Here is a 21,790-nt window from a genome sequence, read left to right on the forward strand (position 1 = left end):
CCGCTCATGACTTCTACCTGATGTGTTGAGTCTATGCACGTGGGGTGCATTCAACAAATTTGCTAAACGGATTGGGACAAACTTGTGCGCAATTCCGTTTTGCGCTCTGCCGAATTCCGAATTATCAGCTGAATCTGGTGAGAGAGCAAAAGCGTGCGCGATCTCCAAATTCGCGCTGTTTGAATGCTAGCCCCAAGTTGATAATTCTGAAAAACTGAGCGCAATCTGAAGATTGTGCATTATTATATATAATTTTGTTTTCCTGTCCAGCCCTACGCGTGAGAAAATGGTTGCGTTGCGTGAAAGTGTGAGACTTGCTTGGTCTGCAGTTGCTACCTCCAAGGCAAGTCAAACGATCTAGGTTTTTTTTCTTTTCTTTTTTTTCATTTTTTTTTTTTCATGAAAAGTGAGGTTTGATTAATAAATATTTGAAAAAGAGGCTTTTGACCCACCCACCCACCCACTATTTCGAAAAGAAATCGAAATTTTTAAAACATTGACAATTTTGAATGGCCCCTTTAGGACAAAATAATGCATTGCTCAAAATTGGACACTTTGACACAAACTAGTTCCCTTTTAACAGCTGCTTACATTTATTGTTAAACATTTTTTTTTCTTCTCAGAAATACATGCATTTAACCATTTAATCATTTCTAATTTCAATGACTGTGTATTAAGCACAGTGTAATGGCAATGTTAAACCAACATGTTGGCAACACAATGTTGTGTAAAATTGTTGCATTGTTTTTGTTGTCGTTATGTTTTGTCAAGTATGAAATTACTGTCTTATCTATAAATGGTACATCAAGAAGTAATTTTTAATACAAATATGACAATTGTTTTTGAACACAAAAGCCCATAATATAAGAAAATGTGGGCTAGCTATACTACCTAAGGATATTGTCCACATGAAGCAACTAAGAGCTGGGCTCAAGTTCATAAAACTGTGAAGCAGAAACGGTTCCTTAACAAATTTCTTTGCTAAGCAAAAATTGAGTGGGGCACCAGTCACAAAAATGTTAACGTCATGTTATTTTTGGCTGGTAATCAGTTTCTGTTAAGCAACACTTTTCTATGCTTAGCAAATTTGTTTCCTTACATACAGACATTAAGAATTCGGCCCTGGCGAAATTGGTCACTACATTAATTGGTTTTATCTCTTTGCATATTCTTATGTTCCAATGCAGGGACAAGCCACAGCCCAAATTGCTCCATCTGGACAAAATGACAGGGCCAAATTTCATAAAGCTGTTTACTGCTAAGCAAACTTATGAGATCACTTTTATAATCCTACTTAACAAACAATCCCCCAAAATTAGCACAAGTTCACAATGAATAACATCTAGTAAATCAATGGTTATCAAATAGAAAATGTGCTAAGCGTAGCTCCGCAGTAAGCAGAAAATGTCTGATTCAAAACTTTATGAAATTATCCCCCAGATCTACTGGTAACAATCTTATTCATTAATTACAAAAAGTTAAATATTTCAAGTTCTTACTGTCAAATTCTCTCTGACGAACACAAAACTTTGAAACTTACTACATAACATGTCAACTTCTATGAAATTCCATGCAAAGTAAAGCCGTTTCCAAAGCTATCTACAAAACAAACTCAGTCTCTAGTCCACCCTGTGAGATGATTACATTGCTCTATAAACAAGCGGTAAATGATACATTTTAGCTTTTAACCACCTGTAACTACATTAGCGTAAACTTGGGTGTGATCCACGGCAAGTTCAGGTTGAATGGCTTCTGACTGGCACCCAAATAGCCTTGCTCAAGGCAGTCGCATTATTCGCTCCGAAAAGATGCCGCTGTAAACCCACCCGTATACCCTGTGCGTGGTGCGTGCGATCACACCGCATGGCCCACCCGTATACACACTGTCACATCGTACGACTACTGTGCACACAAGTCATCCGCACGCGTACCACTAACCGCATGCGGAGGCCGTCAGGCCGACAGCCTTGTCGGGTCTGTAACTTCCGGGTTTAATGTGTTGTATTGAAAAATTTCCACTTGTGGAAAAAATTGGGGGGGGGGGGGCTCTCGGATATGCTAGTATGCAGCCCATGAATATGTATATCTTTCGTCAGACCTATCAGACAACACAGGATGTGAGGCAAATGAATTATTCATTTTGACGTCCAATCACGCACGCCCATCGTGCTCGCTGAGCGTCCGTGGTGGTGGTGTGTGATGTAGACATGACTCGTTTTTCGCGGGCATTATGGTAATGAGCTGACCGTGGGAACTCTTCGCTTATTATAGTAATGAGGTCAGTGGCTTCAACACAGACCCTACAAGGCTGTCTGCCTGTCGGCCGACGCATGCGGATAGTGTACGGGGGCATCATGTCGTGCGATGTTACGCACAGTGAATACGGGTTGGTTTTTATACAGCGGCGGTCTTTTTTCGTAGTGAAAAATTTGACTGCCTTGAGCAAGGCTAGCACCCAAGCAAAGATATTAACAAAATAGGGAGACCGCAACACTAGGGGATAGGTACAAAGTTGGTAGAGCACCCGTACATTAATGCAGAGGTTGTAGGTTCAAATCCCACTTTAGTCAATTTTCTTTGTTCAACCCAAATAACTTTTGAATCATGGCCATGTCTGAAAGAAATACTTTAGCAGTGAGCTAAACCAATTACGTCTGTATGGTACAATGAGTTTGATTGGTAAGTAGTTGACAGTGTTACCAATGCACATGGTTTGAGGTTAGCTTTTGTACAGCATTGTGCGCTGAACCTGGTACCATTGTGTCATACACATTCATTAAGAACTGTGAGTGGGTTTTCACCTGCTCTTGCGTAACCTTGCCCCTAAACTATCTTCAGTCTAAGGAATGAAACTTCAAGCATTGTGTAGGCTTGAAGTTTCATCGCTTAGAGGGCAAGGCCATTTACATTTTGCAAAGGACACTTCCACTCTATATACACCAAGGCTTTGTTACCCCTGTTCAATTCCTGGCCTGATTGTGACTAAGCAAGTCAGTGTACCAAACATTATATCATCTAACCTGTTATTGACTTAAAACATGTAATCCATGCTGCTTTTATGAAGGAACCCCCTCAACACAAAAACAAACACAACACTTCCCAAAGTTGTTACTGGTATGTATCAAAGAAAACCCATAAGGTAATACTATAGAGTTTGTATGATTTGAGGCATTGCATGGCGAGGTATCAATATATATTTGGTTTGCGGTAACACCATGCGTGTATCTACTTGCCAGGTAGTGTTTGTTCCTCAGAAAACTGTCTTTCTATATAAAAAGAGTTTGCCATACAGGCGTATACACATACATTTTGTTTGGATTGGATTATAATCCTACCCTGCCAATCGAAAAACAAAACAAAACACATCTCTCTTACAAATGACTTCTAAACATTTCTCATGTTACCGGAACTGACTGTATAACATAAATAATAAGAAGAATTTTTTTTTTTAGTTTGAGCCCAATTTCCAAACGCTGTAAGATAGATTGAACTGTATGAATTTGAAAAAGCACCAAGAGATAACACTAATGTCATTTGAAATTTTGGGTAAGTAATCTTCAACACTCAACATACGTATAATTTATCGGACTAAAAGCCAGCATCAAAAAAAAAAAAAAAAAAAATTAAGACTGCTGGACGTGTCCAATATGAGTTTACTGGCTGATGCTAAAATCACTGGCCTCAAATTAAACCCTGCTTCTCCTACTTGGATACATTTCAAAATCAAGAAAACAAGGTGAAAACTAGATTTCTTATTTCGGAACATTCAAGTATTGGGTTTTGCTAACAAAATTGTTGCTTGCAGTGTAAGCAATTTATGTAATCCACCATGTACACTGACTGACAAACTTGATAAGTTTGAGATCGATCGTCATTCTGCGTCACGAGAAAATGGTGAATGATTAAAACGCTCACTGAGCGATTAATTATTTATCATCAAATATAAGATTTCAGACAGAAATATTTCAAGGGACATTTTCTACTATCATTAAACCGTGTAAGTTTGGTGTAAATCTGTGACTTTTACAATTTTTGTTTTCTTATCAATTCTGTAATGTTCCTTTAAACTAGTTCATGGAAAGATTACAAAGAACTTTTAATTATATTAAAAAGGGCAAGGCACTTATCTTCCCTTCAAGAATCTAACATACTTGAATTACCTACAGTCAAACATTGAAGTAATTCCGCCCAAAGGGAAGATGCAACATTTGTAATACAAAGGTTTCAAAAGTCTAAACCACTGAAGTTGCTTTTGAAAGCTTTAAAGAGTGACGTTGGAACAACAAGTCAAGTACTAGTCATTGGAATTATATTTGTTTTCTTCATCCAAACTAATGATCTTCATTCTGATGTAAAAGTTTTGAGTAATGTTGTCTGTGTTCACACAATTTTGAAAACACTGTTAATTTTTACGGGGGATGATTATTATTTTATTTTTTACCCTTGTTAATAAGCACTGTACACTCGGTACTTTCCCCAAATTCTGTGAAAAAAAAAACCCTGTAGGCAAATCACTCGGGTGGAATTCAAACCCATGACCTTTGAAGATGTCTTACCACTAAACCACAGAGCGTGCCTAGTAGCTAGAGGCAGTTTGCATTCTATGTATTCACCAAGTGGTTTGCCTGTGGATTTGTTTTCTGGACAGACCTCAGGAAAGTATACAGATCAATGTAAGGGTAAAAAAAAATTTAAAAAATTATAACATCCGTTTAGATACATCATTAAGTATTCTTTGTTATTCATGTAGATTGTGCAAAGTGCACAAATGTTGCTTTTTCCTTTCAATAAATTTAATAGTCTTAATATAAAGAGGAAGGGAATTGTCAAAGTTGACATTTTTTTTTTTTCTTTAAACATGAAACCATTATACGCTTGGCATATTATGAATTTCTGGTCACCACACATATATAAACTAACAACACAATCAAGATAAATTACCACATCGACAAGTTTTGTAAACTTGCGACAAGAACTTGTTGCATGATAATACTGATATTTTCTTGCACAAAAATAGTTATATTTACAATATCTTGTTTTAAAATAAAACACATTTGATTGATAATAACTGAGCATACTTTAATCGAGTAATATAATCAAGTCAAATTTTATTAAAAAATTTACCCCAACAACTCAGAATCCTCTAAAATCCTGTCAGACTTTGACGGACTCGGGAACACCTTGCAAGCAAAATAACGATGCTCGGCATCATGCCTAGTTCATTCTTCCTGCTAATGCAATACAAATTTCTACGTCACAAATTCGCAACAAATAGTTCGTTACAGTTGAAATGTACTCAACTGCTGCGAACCATTTGCAGCGAAAACAGGGCTGTGGCGTAAAAATTTCTATCGCATTCGAAAGGAAGTATGACAGTATAAACCAGGCTTTAGGGGTCATCTCCTTAAAGCAATGGTTTGCTTGAAAGTTTCACCAACAAACTAAAGGATTCTGAAAGAAATTGAACGGCTCCTTGCTCACGTTTCTGAGGAGTTGAGGCTCAAGGCTTTGTACACCACTGCGAAAGTCATAAGTTTAGCGCTTACAAATTATTTGTTCTCAAAGTTTACCCTGGACGAACTATAGTACTGGTGGTACCAAATGCCATGAGAACTTGTAATCAATTTGGCCTGTTGTCATTTATCACAGGAGAAAATGTGGAAAAACATTCCATACCAAAATGCGCAGCTGACTTGTGACTTTTATATATTAAACCCTGTTTTAAAAAGTGAAGGAATTTTTATTATATTCTGTACAATGAAATAAACCCGCCACTTTTATAATCGGCTGGCTCTTACTTTAAATCTTTAAATAATGGTGTACAATTCCTTGAATACAAAAAAAAAAGAACAAACTTGCATTGTTTGTGCGAAAATATCATCTCTTGAGAATTTCGTTATTTTAACATTTGACTACACTGTCACTACACTAAATAAACTCAACCTACATAACCAATCTGCTAGTTACAGAAACATCTACTTATGTTTGAATACACCTATGACTCTAAAGCTACGATGCACAAAAGTTTTAAAACACTTGCTTTTGTGCATAACTTTTAAAAACAACCACAGACCTAGAAATTTCTGTTACACGGTCAAACAGCACCCTCAAGGAGATCAAAGGAAGATCTCTCATTAAATTAGAGTTGCGTGTTGCGAGTATTTGTGCACTCTTTCCATTGTTTGAACTCGGCAAAGGCGCTGATGCAAAGGGACCTATAGAATACATATATTAAACTTTTGAAGTACACTGTCCAGAAACCTTTACCGCCCCCTCCCCAACTTAAAAAAGGGATTAGAACTATTCGTCTCATTAAATCATTTGGTTAATTTGTTTGCATGTTTACCAAACACTTGTATTTCTTTCATACTTGGCAACCACTGGCTTTGAAGCTGTCCATATGATTTCTTTTTCAGGCATGAGAATGGGTGATGATAAAAAAACAGGAAAAAAAATTCAGTTGATCGGAAATGTCAATATTCCATCATTTTTGTGTGCGACGCGAAGTCCCCTACGGCCGGGGTCCAGGGCCCGCTTAAGGGCCCTGGGAGCTCTGGGTATTTTAGAAGCTCTGTGGTGGTCTCTGATGCATTTCTGACACCTATTTTTCCAGGTAGAAGTGAGCTACTTTTGTGTGATTTTTCATTTTTTTTATTTTAATAATAGGTTTAGCGGAAAATAAGGAATGTACAGCTCAAACAATTCAAACAATTTTGGGTTCGCCTGCGATTTTGTAACAATTCAGGAAAAATACAAAAAATAAAAAATAATAATAGTAATAATATTTTAACTTTTCTGACGATCTTATCCCTTATTTCTGCCCTTGAAAATGCTTTTTTTCTCACCAACAACCATTTTTATAGGTTCTTGATTTGAAATTCGGTTGTGTAAAAGAAATTCTTTTGCAATTAAATGTTTGTGATTTTAACGATCCGTCGGCGACGCACATTTTAAAATATATATAGGCCTATATATCTGACGAGAGCGATGCGTTTTTGAGAAAGAGGTTGTTATTCAGCATAGGGTATAACTGGAACGAGGTTGAGATTAGATCCCAACATAGAAATAGAACCAATGAAGAAAGCACGTCGTCCGGACGTACAGTGTGTTCGCTGGTTCCCAATATATCTTTCGCTGGTTGTGAGGCAATAACAGGTACCAGTTTTCCATGGCCTGCCGGCGATCTCAGATTCATTGGTTCGTGTACAAACCCGCACGTACACAGTACACATGGTGCAAACACGTGCATTGTTTTTTCAGTAGACTTTCAAAAGTCTCCACACGTGTTATCTTTGCTGCAGCAGCAAGCGCATTACACGCAAACATTATTGAACGGTACCACTATAAACGAAGCAAGGAATGAGGCAAGTTTATACATCTGTCGCTGCTGCTGCATGCATGCGCGATGCCAGGAAGACCACAAGCCGTAAACTGGGCCAGTTGCTGGACGGCAATTTATTGTTTAGTTTTTAGGTGCCGTTTTTTTCATGAACGCCGTACGTGTGGATCCGCGATAATAACAATAACAAGAGGGATTAGAGAAATCCAAATGTATACCCCCAAATACCTACCCCCCGAATTTTATAGCAAATTCACATCGAACTCGGAGACCACAATTTTGAAAGGAAAAAAACCGGAATTCCGGTTCAAACCGGAAGATTCTCATGCCTGCTTTTTGTATCTTGGCAAACATGCACACTCAATTAAATCATCTCAATTCTTTTGAGCCTTTGGAGGAAGGGGGAAGGGGAAATAAAAGAACCCAAACTGGTCTTTTGCAAATTGTTATTAAAGAAGAGAGGGACGCAAAGCCTGCACTGCAACTTAAATACGTTATAAGAAGGATCAACCCTACCAAATGGAAGAAAATTTTGTTCTAACTGACGGCAAAACAATAATAAACCGAACAAAATTATAATAAAGAAAATCTTTGACACGGATGAGATGTCAACAACTGCCTGAGTTTTTTAAAAGGGTAAACCAATATTGTTGTATTACGGGTACAAAATGTTGTTTAGTCCCAGGAAGGGTCGTGGAAGCTGATGCGGCTGCTCTTGGCCCAGTTTCGGAAGATGCGTCGCTCAGTCATGAGTCTCTTTCCTCCTTGGTCCACGTTCTCGTGGTATTCATACATCATGCACTCTGGTAAGACTGGCTTCTTGTAGTAGCTGTAGGGGATATTGCTGTTGGGATGCAACCTGTACACAAACAAACAAACAAACGCAGGAATACATTATTAGTTTTCTTGTTTGTTTGTTTGTTTGTTTGTCCAGACGATCTTCCTGTCAAGGGAACTCGGGAAACTCCCACAAGGGGAAATAAGCGCCAAGCTGGCAACAGCCAGTCTCTATCATACAAACATTGGTTTCATGTCTATGACTGCGAATTGCACAAAGCACGCAATACACCCTATTGAATAATCCCTTTGTTGCTAAAAAAGTTCGCCATCTTGTAGGGCAAACCATATGCCCGTCTAAACACGTACATCAATGAAGCACGTAACACTCCCGCTTTGATTTCTACGGCACATGCACGCACACTCGACGCTTACGCGCACTGACCCAATCTGTAGGGCAGATATTTGAATGGTGAACGCATATTCAATACGATCACATAGGCCACAGAGGCTATGAACTTCATTGCCCTGGTTTTGGCCTTGGTGCCCCTTCCCCTTTAAAGGTTTTTGAAATAGACTTTCCACTGGAAGTGCCCATTGCAATTATAAAAATGACATTGTCATCTTAAATAAGAAACTCCAGGCCTGCGAATATAATATAATGTCTTATTATATTTTATAGTCCTTGTGAAATCAGCGGTAAGCTTTTTAAGATTTGAATCCACAACCTTGTAATTGCAAGTCCTGTAGTCCAACCACTGGACCACAGTGACCGGTCATATAGGAAAGTAAGGTCATTCAGATATTAACACCTTTTGGCCAAAGAATTAAATTGAAACAATAAACACATAACTGTATTGGTTTTTTAGGGTCTTTGGTAATGAAATAAAAAAATAATTGACCATAACAATGTACTTGTAGAGAAGCACTGCTCAAAGCTGTTGATGGTATTTTGAGAAAGGAATTGCTTTCCCAGCAAGCAGACATTTTTTTCAGCTGAAACCTTCTCTTGTGACTTTCATAGATTCTTTCTTTTTAATTTTTCCTATAAATCAGCATTACATGTAAGTGACTCAGGCCTTGAATTTCATTCTTAAAGGGTTTCAGATTGTCCAATTGGTTAACCATTCTCATGAGGATTTATTTTTTATTTTTTAAACTTTGCAAATGGCACCACAGCAAAAGCATGGCGCACTCCGCAAACTGCTGTGGTGCTGTGGGTGAATTTGAGGCCCAGTGAATACATTGCAGTACTGCTTTATGACTTCATGAACTTGGGGAAAAACCCTGCAGCAAAAGACAGCAGGTACTTTGGCAACATTTTCCTAGGTTGAAGGATTACGGTAATGTCAGAGGAACAATAAAACTTCAGACAGTCTGCACCTGCCATCATGTGTACTTGAACAAATGTTTATAGATTTTGTCTGAGCTTTTGATTTATTTTCAGCACATGACCAAAAGCTTTACAACAGTTCTCTTGGACTACTTCAATGGGCACCAACAAGAACCACACAGACTCACATACAGTCTAGAGCCATAAAAAGTTTCACTTTGTACTCCGCAGGATCATTCATAATATGTGAATTGGAAAATACTTGATTTTTAAAAAGTAAAAACCTTTGTTTATTTCGTCAATTCACAGCCTGCTAGAAAACACAGTACCCATTCAACACTTGACGACAAAGTCTATATATTTAGAACCTTTAGATTGTGTTAATCCTTAATAGATGAGAATGAATTGAAATATGGCCGTTTTTGAAATATGGCCAAAAATCCAAAGCGAATATTTCATCCTAGGAAGAATAATTCCTAATAGGAATACACAATCTGAGAATTGTTGTTACAGACAGTAATGCTCATCAGATTCAAATTTTGGAGCGTAAAAACTTTTATCTTGCTACACTAACCACACTACTTCATATAATATGCGCAAATGGCTCAACATAAGCCGTTTCCCACAACTCTATTGCCTAGGGTTTCACCCGGGGAATTACGGCCGGCCATTTTCACACCACATGTATGAATGCTTTACACACTGTCTGTAGGCCTGGGCGAATTATTCGAATATCCGGTTAATGGCGAATAGGTTTTCCTATCCGTAACCGCGGATGCCTTTTTTTTCTTAACCGGATATCCGCATAGGGCGCGAATACCTATTTACAAACCGGATAATTCTGTAATTACAACCGAGTAACCGGATATTCTTTAATATCCGAATATCCGCGGACGTCGGGCGACAACTGATATGAATGTTTTGTCTGAATTCTTATGAGACTTCTATTAAAAGACAGCATAAAACAGCATAAATTAAGTATTTAACTATGCTCACCTCCGTGAAGAGTTAAAACAATGACATTTCACACGTAATTTGTTCAAAGATTACAAAAGTTTTCCTTCTCGTAGAGTCAATCACGATCAAAACAAAAAGCAAATCGCCATCTTTGAATTAGATCCGGTCATTTTTATGAATGAACCGAGTGACACTGTCTAAAACTAATATCAATCCGCCCATAAGATCTCATTCACAAACGAACAGCGCCCTCTAGCAGAAAAAAAAAAAAAGATTTTTTTTTTTTTAAATAGCGCCCTCTTGCGGCGAAAAAGCTATTCGAATATCTGGTTAATTTCGGATAGTCGGCCAGCGGTATCCGAATAACAAAATTTCACTATTCGCCCAGCACTAACTGTCTGCCCCGGCAAAACTGATATCATTGCACAATAACCACATTACTTCATAGTGAAATAATTCTCAAAATGCATTATATACTATCAATTGCTGCCGTAGGCTTCGAACCATATTTTCATATTCCATTCAAGTTTATGAAACATAGAAGTACCATAGGATCCTATCCAGGGTAGGGTTATTTTAATATTAGGTAGCAATGAATGGCACTGCTTTATCATTTCAACTCTGATCCCAATCCATAGTATATACATGTACTTAGTGCAGAAGGGTGTGCAGAAGGGGGGTCATGTGGGGTGAGGTCAGGTTGTCTGGGTATCAGTATATCAACATGTTTTTGCCATCTTTCAAACTACATGTAGTTCAGTCTGTAACCTCATGCTTTCATCAATGCTCTTTCCTAAAATAGAATCCTGAGATATCAGATTTCAATTCTGTAACTTGTTTGTCACTCTCTCTCTTTAAAAAAAGGTTACACTTTGAAGGGAAAAGTGTACAACTTCAGCAACTCAACACTTCAAGTAATAATTAAAAAATGTTTACTTTTTGTTTTGGTTGAAATAAAATCTGTAGCGTAGATAAATTGTTACTGTATTTCCAGCGTCCTGACAATTCTTCCATGTTCTTTTTGTTAGATGCTGTCGAAACTTAACAACATTTTCTGGGTCATGTAAAGCCTTATGACAGTAAACGGGGAACAAAACTTTAGTCAACAATTATGGAGTATCAAATTTTAAACATTTATCCATGATAAAAAAACATTTACAGCACTAATTAAATCTTGCACGAAACGGACAAAACAAAAACCACTCCGGGATCCGGGACGTGCGCATGACTCAGAATTATGTAAGGGTTTTCACCATCTCATACCTACATGTATAGGCAAAAGCTTGCCCCCAAATCAGACATTGCAATTCTAGGCCCTATAGTCTTAAGAGTTCAAATTTAAGCGATTACTTGTGAGTTAGCAAGTCATTGTACCAGACAATATTCAAAGATAATGTGCAAATTGCTTAACATAAGCCCTTTCCATACAATTCTATTGCCCAGAGTTCCCCCGGGGGAATAATGGCTGGCCTTTTTATCACACAATGATAACTTCACCCTGGTCTGCCCCGTCAAATGGACATACACCGGGGAATAGCCACCCCTGCTCTGGAGTAGGAGTAAGCGGTAACTGGAACCCCCTGGAATACTGGACACAGAGTGAAAGTGTGCTGGGGTAACCTTGGGGAAAATGTCCTGGGGCCTCCTCAGGGCTGTATTCAACAGGGGGATTAGTTAGTCTTTTTGAAAGTGCCACCACTACCTTCCTGGTTTTATACAGTGATAATTGGTGCAAAATACAACATGAATATTAGGACGTGTACACTTACCTGCAATAGTCCTCTGGCACCATGCCGTAGACGTTGATTTCTCCACACACATCTTTCATGATCATGAGGGCATACAGACCAGTTGAAAGTTCTGTCCCTGAGGAAAGTCTGTAAAAGCAAAAGTACACGCAACTAGAGAATGAGACCTTAAATAAATAAACAATTGAATGAATACAGGCATCAATCTTTATGTCTTCTTCTCTTCTCCCTTTAAAGTGCACACTCACACTAGATGAGGATAAGGCGCATGAAGAAATTCAAAATTTTACTGAAAAGTGCAAGAGCTGATGCTGTAATCAGGCCTGGAATTCAACAAAGACCACAGAACCTGTGGCCTCAATTGCCCTGGTCTTAGCCTTGGTGCCCCTGCAATGTTTTGTTTTAGAAATTATGGAAATAAATGTGAATTGAATTTAATGCAAGTGCCATTTGCAAACTCAAATGGCTTAGCCCTCTAAAAGATGAGATTCTATGCCTGTGTATTATGTCTTCATTAGGTTACTGAACTGATCTGTGGTCAGACACAGGACTTGCAACCACAAGGTTGTGGGTTTGAATCCCACCAAGCTAATCGCTGATTTCACAATGACTAGAATAAGAAATTGCGTCTTGTGACTGAATACAAATTTCTTGATTTGTGCGATTCATAATCATAGACATTGAAACCAGTGTTTGTATGAGAGAGCTGGCTTTTGCCATGCTTGTTATTTATATCCCCTTGTGTTAGTTTGCCGAGTTCCCTTAACAACAAATCATCTAAACAAATAAAAACCTACCTGTGTTTTCCAGTGTGCTTTTCAAATTCAGCATCTGCTTCCCCATCCAGAGCCTTTGAGGGGCGGTAGAAACCCACCCTGGGGTACTTTGATGAAAGGCTGTCCATTACCCTTGGTATGGAGCCGAGGGTGAATGCATGCTCCGAGCCATGAACGAAGACGTTCTTCAACGACGGGTGATTGTCAAGTAGCGTGCTGGCATTCGCTATTAACTCAGACAAACTGAAAATGAACATTTTGAGTTGGTTTAAAACAACAACTTTTATAGGGTTTGGGTACATTTTGTACGATACAAAACACAAAAAAACACATATTTAGATTAAACTAACTCGTTTAAAGGTAATGATGAGGCCAGTAGAAAGCTTCCCTTGAAATTTTTAGAGAATTGAGTTAAACAATTTCAAAAAAATAGTTGTTGTCTCAGTTGTCTCAGTGAGACAACAGTTATTTTAGCATGTACAACGGATTTACGCGAACCTCTCCTGAAAACATTGATCTGTGATTTTCACCTTTTTTTCTCAAAAACTTGTCAACTAATGAGGCTGAAACTGCTGCAGGTAAATTCACAAAATGATGCGCAACATTCAGCAAGCTGCAGGCACTTTAAACTTGAATTTGTTTCACACAACACTTACCCTTCCTGAGAGATGACCCTAACGGTTGTCTTGCGGCCCACGTCTAGTTCGTACCCAATGGTTGGTGCCGAGTTCAACCTGAAAACGCATTCGGCTTCGTCAATTTCATCGCCTCTTCTGGAGTGTGTAATGTGACCTGGAAAAGAAAGATGAGGACAAATTTTTAGTTAAGAGTTCTGACAGGGGTGCATTTAACTCCTGGAAATGCCAGGCCTTCATTTTAAAGGAGCGCGATCGCGCTCGCGCTCCTCCGCGCTCCTTAAATTTTTTAAGGAGGGCAAAAAAAAGCGCTCCTTACAATTTCAACAAGAGCATTTTTTTTCAAAACGCTAATTGTTGAAAAAAGTAAGCGGCTTAAGTCTCAGAGTTGGAGGTGGCAACATTTAAAGAACTCGCGCTTTTCTTCTCTTTTGTTTCCCCTCGATTGTTGAAAATAAGCTAGCTGCTGCTTCGATGTTGTTAATTGAAAGTGGTAAACGAGCCCTATTCAAGTACATGTATGTTTTGACTGTGTGTGCGTGCCCGCATGCCTGATGTTTACCGCAGCCGGTCACACAAACGGAACTGAGTGGGTCGCGCGAGCGGGTCTTAGAATATCACACAGGCGGCAAGAGCCCTTTGTTGTTAGATAACAGTCTCGGCACCAAAAATACACGCTCGTGATTGGTGAAGTATTTTTGCCAAAGAATTGGCCGCCCTGCTAAAATTATTGGCCGCCCTGCCCAAAAAAGTACAAAGAGACTATTTTTAGGCTGCATTTACTAAGATCAAACGAGTACCTGACAAGCCAGAGCCGACTTCAAAATTATAGCATCACAAATGCGATCGTAAACAAACTTTAAAACACGATGTACACACGGCCACATGGTTCGTATTTATATGCCGAGTGGATTATGCATCAACCAACCATGCACACACACCACGCTCACCATCAACGATGGGAATACCCACTGCATGCATTGTGCATGAACATTGATATACTCCAACACAACACGCACGTTCACAAACCGAGAAAGAATTACCACACAGTGCCGCACACATGTACATAATGGTACAATGTACAGCCTCGAAGCATGTTCAAACATGTCAACTTTCGCCCATTGAGGGCGTGCACGATGCGGGGCAAAGTTCATTGATCATTGAATCTCGATTATTTTATTACAAACGAAGTTCTTAACGACGGAACCGCTAATCACTAATTCATGGAAATGGTTTCGGATGAAAAAGTAGTATTTAGGGCCATAATTTTGGGATAAGATTGTCCAAAAATGTGGGTTTTGATTTTTTTTTCCGTTTTGAAAATTACACACGAAGACCGTCCGATCGTGGTCCGATCACCCGCTTTCTAAATTCCGACGTGCGGCATGCCGATCATCCCTTTGAGGTTATTTATTGGCGCGGCGCACAAAGCAAAATGTATAACACATTGTAGTTTTGATTTAGTTTTTAAAATAAGGTTGTTCCAACCGAAATGGATGCCCATCAATAGGTAGGTAGCGCCGTCGTAATACATTATTTTAAGAAAATGGTTTTCTCAAGCATTTGTTGCTTTCACGTCTGCTGACATCATATCAAAATGGGCGCCATTTTGATTACGTCATATTGACGGGCGCCATTTTGATTACGTCATGCCGCCCTCCTAAAAAAAAAGTATGTGGAGAACATGTATTTTTGTAATAGATAAAAATGCCAAAGAGTTGGGGGGGGGGATCTCCGGCCGCTTGGCTGGACGCCGATGTTCATGTTCCAAACAAAAAGGGGGGGGGAATCTCCGGCCGCTTGGCTGGACATGACCGGTGTTTTTATGAAAGGCATAGACACCTTTAGTTGGCATTTTGAGTAACTACAGATAGTGTCCAGGGCCTTTAAACTTGCGTTTTGTTAGCGAGAGCAAATCACTCTCCTTAATTCATTGTTTTGATTTAAGGACAGCGATTTTAAAATCGCTCTCCTTAATTTACCTTTTGATTTAAGGAGGGCGATGCACAGCTCTCCTCAGATTTATTAAAATGAAGGCCTGAAATGCTCGCAACCATTTAAACAAATGAACGCCATTCAAACAGTTTGTAAAAAAAAAAAGGCACTGTATTAAAAGTTACTTCAGGTCTAGAATTGCTCGGAGGCATTGCTCTTGGTCTTGGCCTTCAAAAGTTTCCATAGACATCCAATGGAAATGCCCTCTCAAAGATGAAATTGCAGGCCTGCTATTCACATCAATTTGTTTCTTTAAAGGCAAAGTACATCTTTGTTTTTTTTAATCGTATGACTGTTTTAATCCTAGATGTAAATATGCAGATACAAAAAAAAACTAACCTGTGGTAATTCATTTCAAAAGGTTGTAGTGTTTTTCTTGAGAGTTTATTTTGAGGCAGGCAACATTTCATGCACAAACATTTTTCAGATTGAAATGTTGTTCAATCCCTCAATCTAAAACCACATTCCTCCATTCAAAGGAATATTTCCCATTTAAATACACACTAAATTTGTACCTGAATTGGAAACAAGAGCGCAGGTCCCACAGCTTAGAAACTCCTCTCCGCTGGTCTGTCTTCCCAACGGGATATACCGCTTGGATCCAGCAGGTGACTCAGTCATTGTTGAAGATGGGTTCCGATACTCTTCGATAATCTCCCGACGAGATACCAGTCTCGGCCGGTTGCTCTCCACGAGTAGTCTTCGGCTCTCGTACGCCTCCCTCATGGACACTGACATTGGGTCGACCTTGTGGACGTGATACGTCGGGCCGCGGATATCTTTGGTTGTAGCATGGCGAGGTATGAGCTTGTGTTTTTGGTCTGGGGCTGTAGACTGGGCGAAAACATAGAAGAGGATCATGTACTGGAAGCAGAATGCGATGAAGAACATACCGCCCAACTTCTTAACTCTTGCGACTGACAACATCTTGGTCCCTGCAAAACACGCAGAAAAAAATACAGTAAATACACAATAAAAAAAGGTTTAGTGAACCATTTCCATCCCTTTAAATGTACACATGAACAGGCCTGATATTTCAAGGAGGCAACACAGAGGATTGACTTGATGCCCCTGGTCATTGCCTTGGTGCCCATGAAATGCTCACAGTTTCCTCATAGTCATATATGGTGCCGTTTACCGAAGAGAAAAAGCCTTGCCTCCCTTGCCCTTTCAAAAACAAAGCATACAGGCGTGTAGGAACATAGTTTTTGTGGCCAATTTCTACTTACTTGATGCACACAGGAATACAACTAAATTTCTCAGGAAGTTTAACTACATGACTTTGCGAATACCTTTTTCTGTCTATCAACTACGTGCAGCTTTGCAAGCACACAGTACAAGAGCACTTCAGTTTCACACAGACACACAGTGCATGGTCTCTGCTAAAACACCCACAATGTGCAATGACCATCAGTTACCCAGAAAGATCCTGTACACATGGATTGCACAACTACCTTCTTAACCAATCAATGAGGCAGACAGGATTACCCTTATTTGCATATAACTCTCAGTGTGTTAAACCATTGACTGAGAGCAAAGACCCCTATTCTCAACACATGCTCTTGCCAGCAATAAAAGGGCTCGCAGATGCAGCATATAACATGTTTTATATTACATGATGGTAGGTTGCCTGCATGCTCTTTATGCTTGAAAAATGAATGGTGCCAGCACATTAGATAATGAAGCTTCCTTGTGGTTGACAAAAATACTTCTGCTCAGGCTTGCTTCTCGATTTAAATTTGGATGTACATTGTACACAAAGATGACTTAGACTTTAACACAGTTTTCTCAAGAATGTCGGTAATGTGGTGGACTTATTTCTCAAAAGTGACTGGCCAGTGCACCGATCAGGCCTCCAAGTTTACACTGGACCACAGACCCAAAAGGCTAGTGACTTTATCTTTAGCGTTGGGCGAGTAACACGTCCAGCGGTCTTGTGTCTCTCAAATGAATGTCTCACTTTAAAGGCCCCTGCTTAAACATTTTTTACAATTGCTTGGAGTGTGAGATGTGAGGTCCTGTGGATTTTCCCACCAAATTTGAGTCCTGCAATAAGGCTTTCACTTCAGATTCAAAACTCCATTTTAGTTTCATGTTTGCAAAAACATGTATGAACAACATTCCTTTGGATTTTTAGAGAACCATTTAGAAAACTGTAGCCTATACTTTGTGAAAGTGGAGTAGAAATGTGTAACAAACACTACTCAAGACAGAAAACCGAAGAAGCTAAAGCGGACAGCAACATTTCTTCAGTCTGGTCCACAAATAAGCAAGGGTGATGGTCACTACTGACAAAACAGTCTGATACTAGGATCCAAGTTTTAGGCGACATTGAAAAGATGGCACTTCCACATTTTGGCAAATGCTGAGGTTTGGATTTCACATAAGTTTTAGGAACAGTGTCCTCGGCACTACAAGAGCAAGATTTGTTTTTTAGTGGGAAAACCACTGATTTTCTATACCAGACTGACTTAAAAAGTCTGAAGTCACATGAAAATAACCATCCCTGAAACTCTTTGGGAAAAGTTGTATTAACGTTTTGGAAACGTCAAAGCCCGAGCAATTTGAAGCTTCACCCTCTTGGTAGACTTGTAAAACTGCCGTTTGAGTTGTTTGCAACTTAGGGATCGTTAGAACTTTATGAAAATGATAACCAACCAAATTACCATGTCACACTGTTTAAGAAGGATGGTTCCAAGCTTATCTGAAAATGCTATGCCCTAAAAAGCAGCCCTATTGTCTGCTTTTAAAGCACTGTGAAATTGGGCCCACATTTTTTTAAAGAAAGTTCTACAAGATGAGTTACTTAGGATTATAAAGGTTTCACACAAAACAAATTTGATGGTCCCCAAAAAATGTTTACCTGCATGAACTGTTAACAGTGTATAATTAGTTTTCCTTGAAATGTAATGCGCCTTTGTAAGAGGTTTAATAGTGATGGTAGGTCATACGGTTTTGTATACTTAAGTGAGAGTTTACTGCTAATTGATGCAGAGAGAATTTCTAATAATGGGTTTTACTTTCTGCATAATCATTCATACTTTGGCAATTGAACCATATATGCTGTATATTAGTTCAAGCAATAAGTCATAAAGCTGACAGAATGTACAATTTCAAAGGTGACGGTCAAAAAAAGTAAGAAAAAAGAGCAAACCCCCCCAAAAAAAACCCCCAAAAAACCTGATGGTCGATGGTTTAAAAAAAGTAAGAAAAATGAGGAAAAAAACATTTAAAAAAACCTGGTCACTTAGTGAGATTTAAATACCAAATTTGAGACTTACTTTTGTCCTTTAAAATTTTTACAAGACTTAAAAAACTGCAGAATTGTTGAATTACCTCTTTACGTTACTTCAGAGGGAGCCATTTCTCACAATGTGTAAAATCAACAGCTCTCCATTGCTCGTTACCAAGTAAGTTTTTATGCCAACCATAATTTTGAGTAATTACCAATAGTGTCCAGTAACTTTAACAATACAAAAAATGCCATATGACTTTACACCAAATCATAAAACCAAAGCATGAAGGTAGACTGGGTACAAAGCCAGTCCACAAACCATGCCCTGTTCATACAATGCTAAAAACATCTGTTGCCCAGACTAAAGTGTGATTTCATCATCCTGACTGAGCAAGGAAGGACTTTATTGATGATAATAATAAAGACCCTGAATGAAAGTTTGTTCACCCGCTGCTGATTGTACAATGTACACATACCAAGCCAGGTGCACTGAAGGATAAGCTTAAAGGCAGTGGACACTAGTGGTAATTACTCAAAATAATTATAAGCATAAACCTTACTTGGTAACGAGTAATGGGGAGAGGTTGATAGTAAAACATTGTGAGAAACAGCTCCCTCTGAAGTGACGTAGTTTTCGAGAAAGAAGTCAATTTCCACGAATTTAATTTCAAGACCTCAGATATAGAACTTGAGGTCTCGAAATCAACCATCTTAATGCACACAACTTCGTGTGACAAAGGTGTTTATTTTATTTCATTATTATCTCACAACTTCGACGACCGATTAAGCTCAAATTTTCACAGGTTTGTTATTGTATGCATGTTGAGATACACCAAGTGAGAAGACTGGTCTTTGACAATTACCAAACATGTCCAGGGTCTTTAAGGATAAGCTTATATAGCATACGGTATAATTTATAGGCTAAAAAGAGGACCAAAAACAGAGGCTTTCATGAGTGCCCCTTTTGCAGTAAGTCTGGCTGGTAGATTGCATGATGCAATACCACAACAATAAAAAGACTGGATGCAAGAAAAGGACAACACTAGCTGTAACTAACCATAGACCAAGGACTATTCAAGCAATTTCCTTGGTGTGAAATTTAGGGAATAAGCACCCATACAGTCATTGGAATGGTTTTAAACGAGAAAACTACTGGCACTACCAGTAGTTTTCTCTGGTGCCAATGTACATAATTATAACTAGTAATGTATCAGGATCCCCTCATTACAAGCCTATTTTACTGTTATATTTATAACAGTAGGCTTATGCGGTCTGTCAACATTTCAGAACTTTCAATTAACTTGGTTCAATTCAGGAAATTGAAACATGAGAGTGAAAAAGGAAATCCTGCTTATATTTTGCACTCTGCTTGAGTCCTTATAGCATAGTTATAGTAACTATTGCAAAGGTATTTGAAGCTGGACAAGGATGCAACCCTGGACATTCTAATTCAACTTCCTGCAGATTAATCTTTATGGGACTTTAGGACAAGTGAAGTTCCATAACCATAGAGTGAGGACGCATTGAACCCATCCTAAGGTACTGGAGATAGGAGTGATCCTAGCCTTTCGTGAAATCGGCTGCTGGACTCCTAAGATTTAAGAATAGAAGGTTGGCTGGCCAGGTAGTAGCCCAGCAGGTACGCCTAAAGTAATGATGTTCCACTATAGTTCTAGGAGTACTGTAGTGAATTCTATTAACAGCTGCCAAGTATGTGTTTAGCTTTTAGTGCTTGCAAGAGACTTTTACCATTCCTATTGTATGTGACCATTCTGGGAATGTCGGCTGTAAATGGACAACAATGAACTCCAAAACCCCCCATTGTAGTGAAGGTATATGTAGGATGCCAGTTTCCGTTTTACTTGTACAATGTAATTTCTACTGGGATTTTGTAAACACATTAAGTTCCATGGGTTCAAACTAGCAAAAAAAGGTCACAACAAACAATAAATGTACACTCACTGAAACATTATTGTAATGGCCAATGAAAATAATACCAAAATTTAATGGATGGGGCATGGGGACTGTTTACTTGAACTATGTAAAAATGTATTGATTTGTATAACAAAAACTTACACAGTATTGTTACAATAAAAATGTATCGAAATAGAAAAAATTCCCAACGGAACTTTTCACTAATTCTCATCACCCCTCCCCCCCCCCAAGAAAAATTCCCAACGGAACTTTTCACTCTTATATAAGACCAGTATCTTGTTTACATATGATCATGTTTTATCCTTATCATAAAATTTGTTGTTGAAGCCTACACCAGGTGAATCACAGTCGGATTTTGGCATCTCTTTGTGGGAAAGAATGCGACATCCGTACACAAAACAGATAACGATAATTTTTTTTAAACAAATTCTGCGTCGTTCCAATCTTAAATTCTTACCTCTAAATTTCTAGTCGACGTTTTTGAAGAAACAGTCAATATATCCCACAGAAACGTCTATAAATCACACAAGTTCGTTGTCCGTGTTTACATCCAAAGTTAGTAGCGGTAAATGTAGGCGAATTCCGTTAAAAACAACCGCACAATGAACATAAAAAGGACAAGTCGACGACGAAGAGCGCGCACATGCACGTGGAGTAATCACAACAAAACCAGACGGCCGGGCACACGAACTTCCAAAGCAACGGCACGCAGCCAAGTCGTGACCGCTCGATCCCACGCACACACTACGTGCATTTCTGCAGGCAAATTCATCCATTTTCTTCCCGCCGTCCGCTCTATTAATTATATTATGGGTGTAATCAAAGACTGAATTAAATTCCTCCTCAAATAAAAGGACAGCTAGACCATTATCTTAATCAGATTAAACACTATTGTGAATGTTCGTACTCTTATCAATTACTTTATTGGTTTTAGATAGCTGTGTTGATGATAACAATACCCTGAAAGACGGTTTAATTTGTGTTGTTTACACTTGTCCCTCTCATCCATTAAAAGAAACACCCCTAAATCAGTTAATAGATTAGTCTTAGTTCCTGACGC

At 38.8% G+C, this 21,790-nt stretch overlaps 1 protein-coding gene across 2 annotated transcripts; it reads right to left on the bottom strand.

The window, feature by feature from the left end:
• Window positions 1-575: 575 nt before the first annotated feature.
• On the bottom strand, window positions 576-21,444 carry LOC139943913 (alpha-N-acetyl-neuraminyl-2,3-beta-galactosyl-1,3-N-acetyl-galactosaminide alpha-2,6-sialyltransferase-like). Of its 2 annotated transcripts, none has more exons than XM_071940802.1 (6): window positions 21,188-21,444; window positions 16,076-16,495; window positions 13,587-13,722; window positions 12,952-13,173; window positions 12,176-12,283; window positions 576-8,198 (listed from the first exon to the last, which is right to left on the bottom strand). In XM_071940802.1, the coding sequence occupies exons 2-6, from the start codon at window positions 16,485-16,487 to the stop codon at window positions 8,015-8,017; spliced, it is 1,062 nt and encodes a 353-aa protein (XP_071796903.1). In that variant the 5' UTR covers window positions 16,488-16,495; window positions 21,188-21,444; the 3' UTR covers window positions 576-8,014. The 2 variants fall into 2 exon arrangements, with proteins under 2 accessions (XP_071796903.1, XP_071796904.1); XM_071940803.1 differs by lacking the exon at window positions 21,188-21,444 and adding an exon at window positions 16,790-16,911.
• Window positions 21,445-21,790: the final 346 nt, after the last annotated feature.

Source organism: Asterias amurensis, chromosome 11 (genome assembly GCF_032118995.1).
Source record: "Asterias amurensis chromosome 11, ASM3211899v1".
NCBI lineage: Eukaryota > Metazoa > Echinodermata > Asteroidea > Forcipulatida > Asteriidae > Asterias > Asterias amurensis.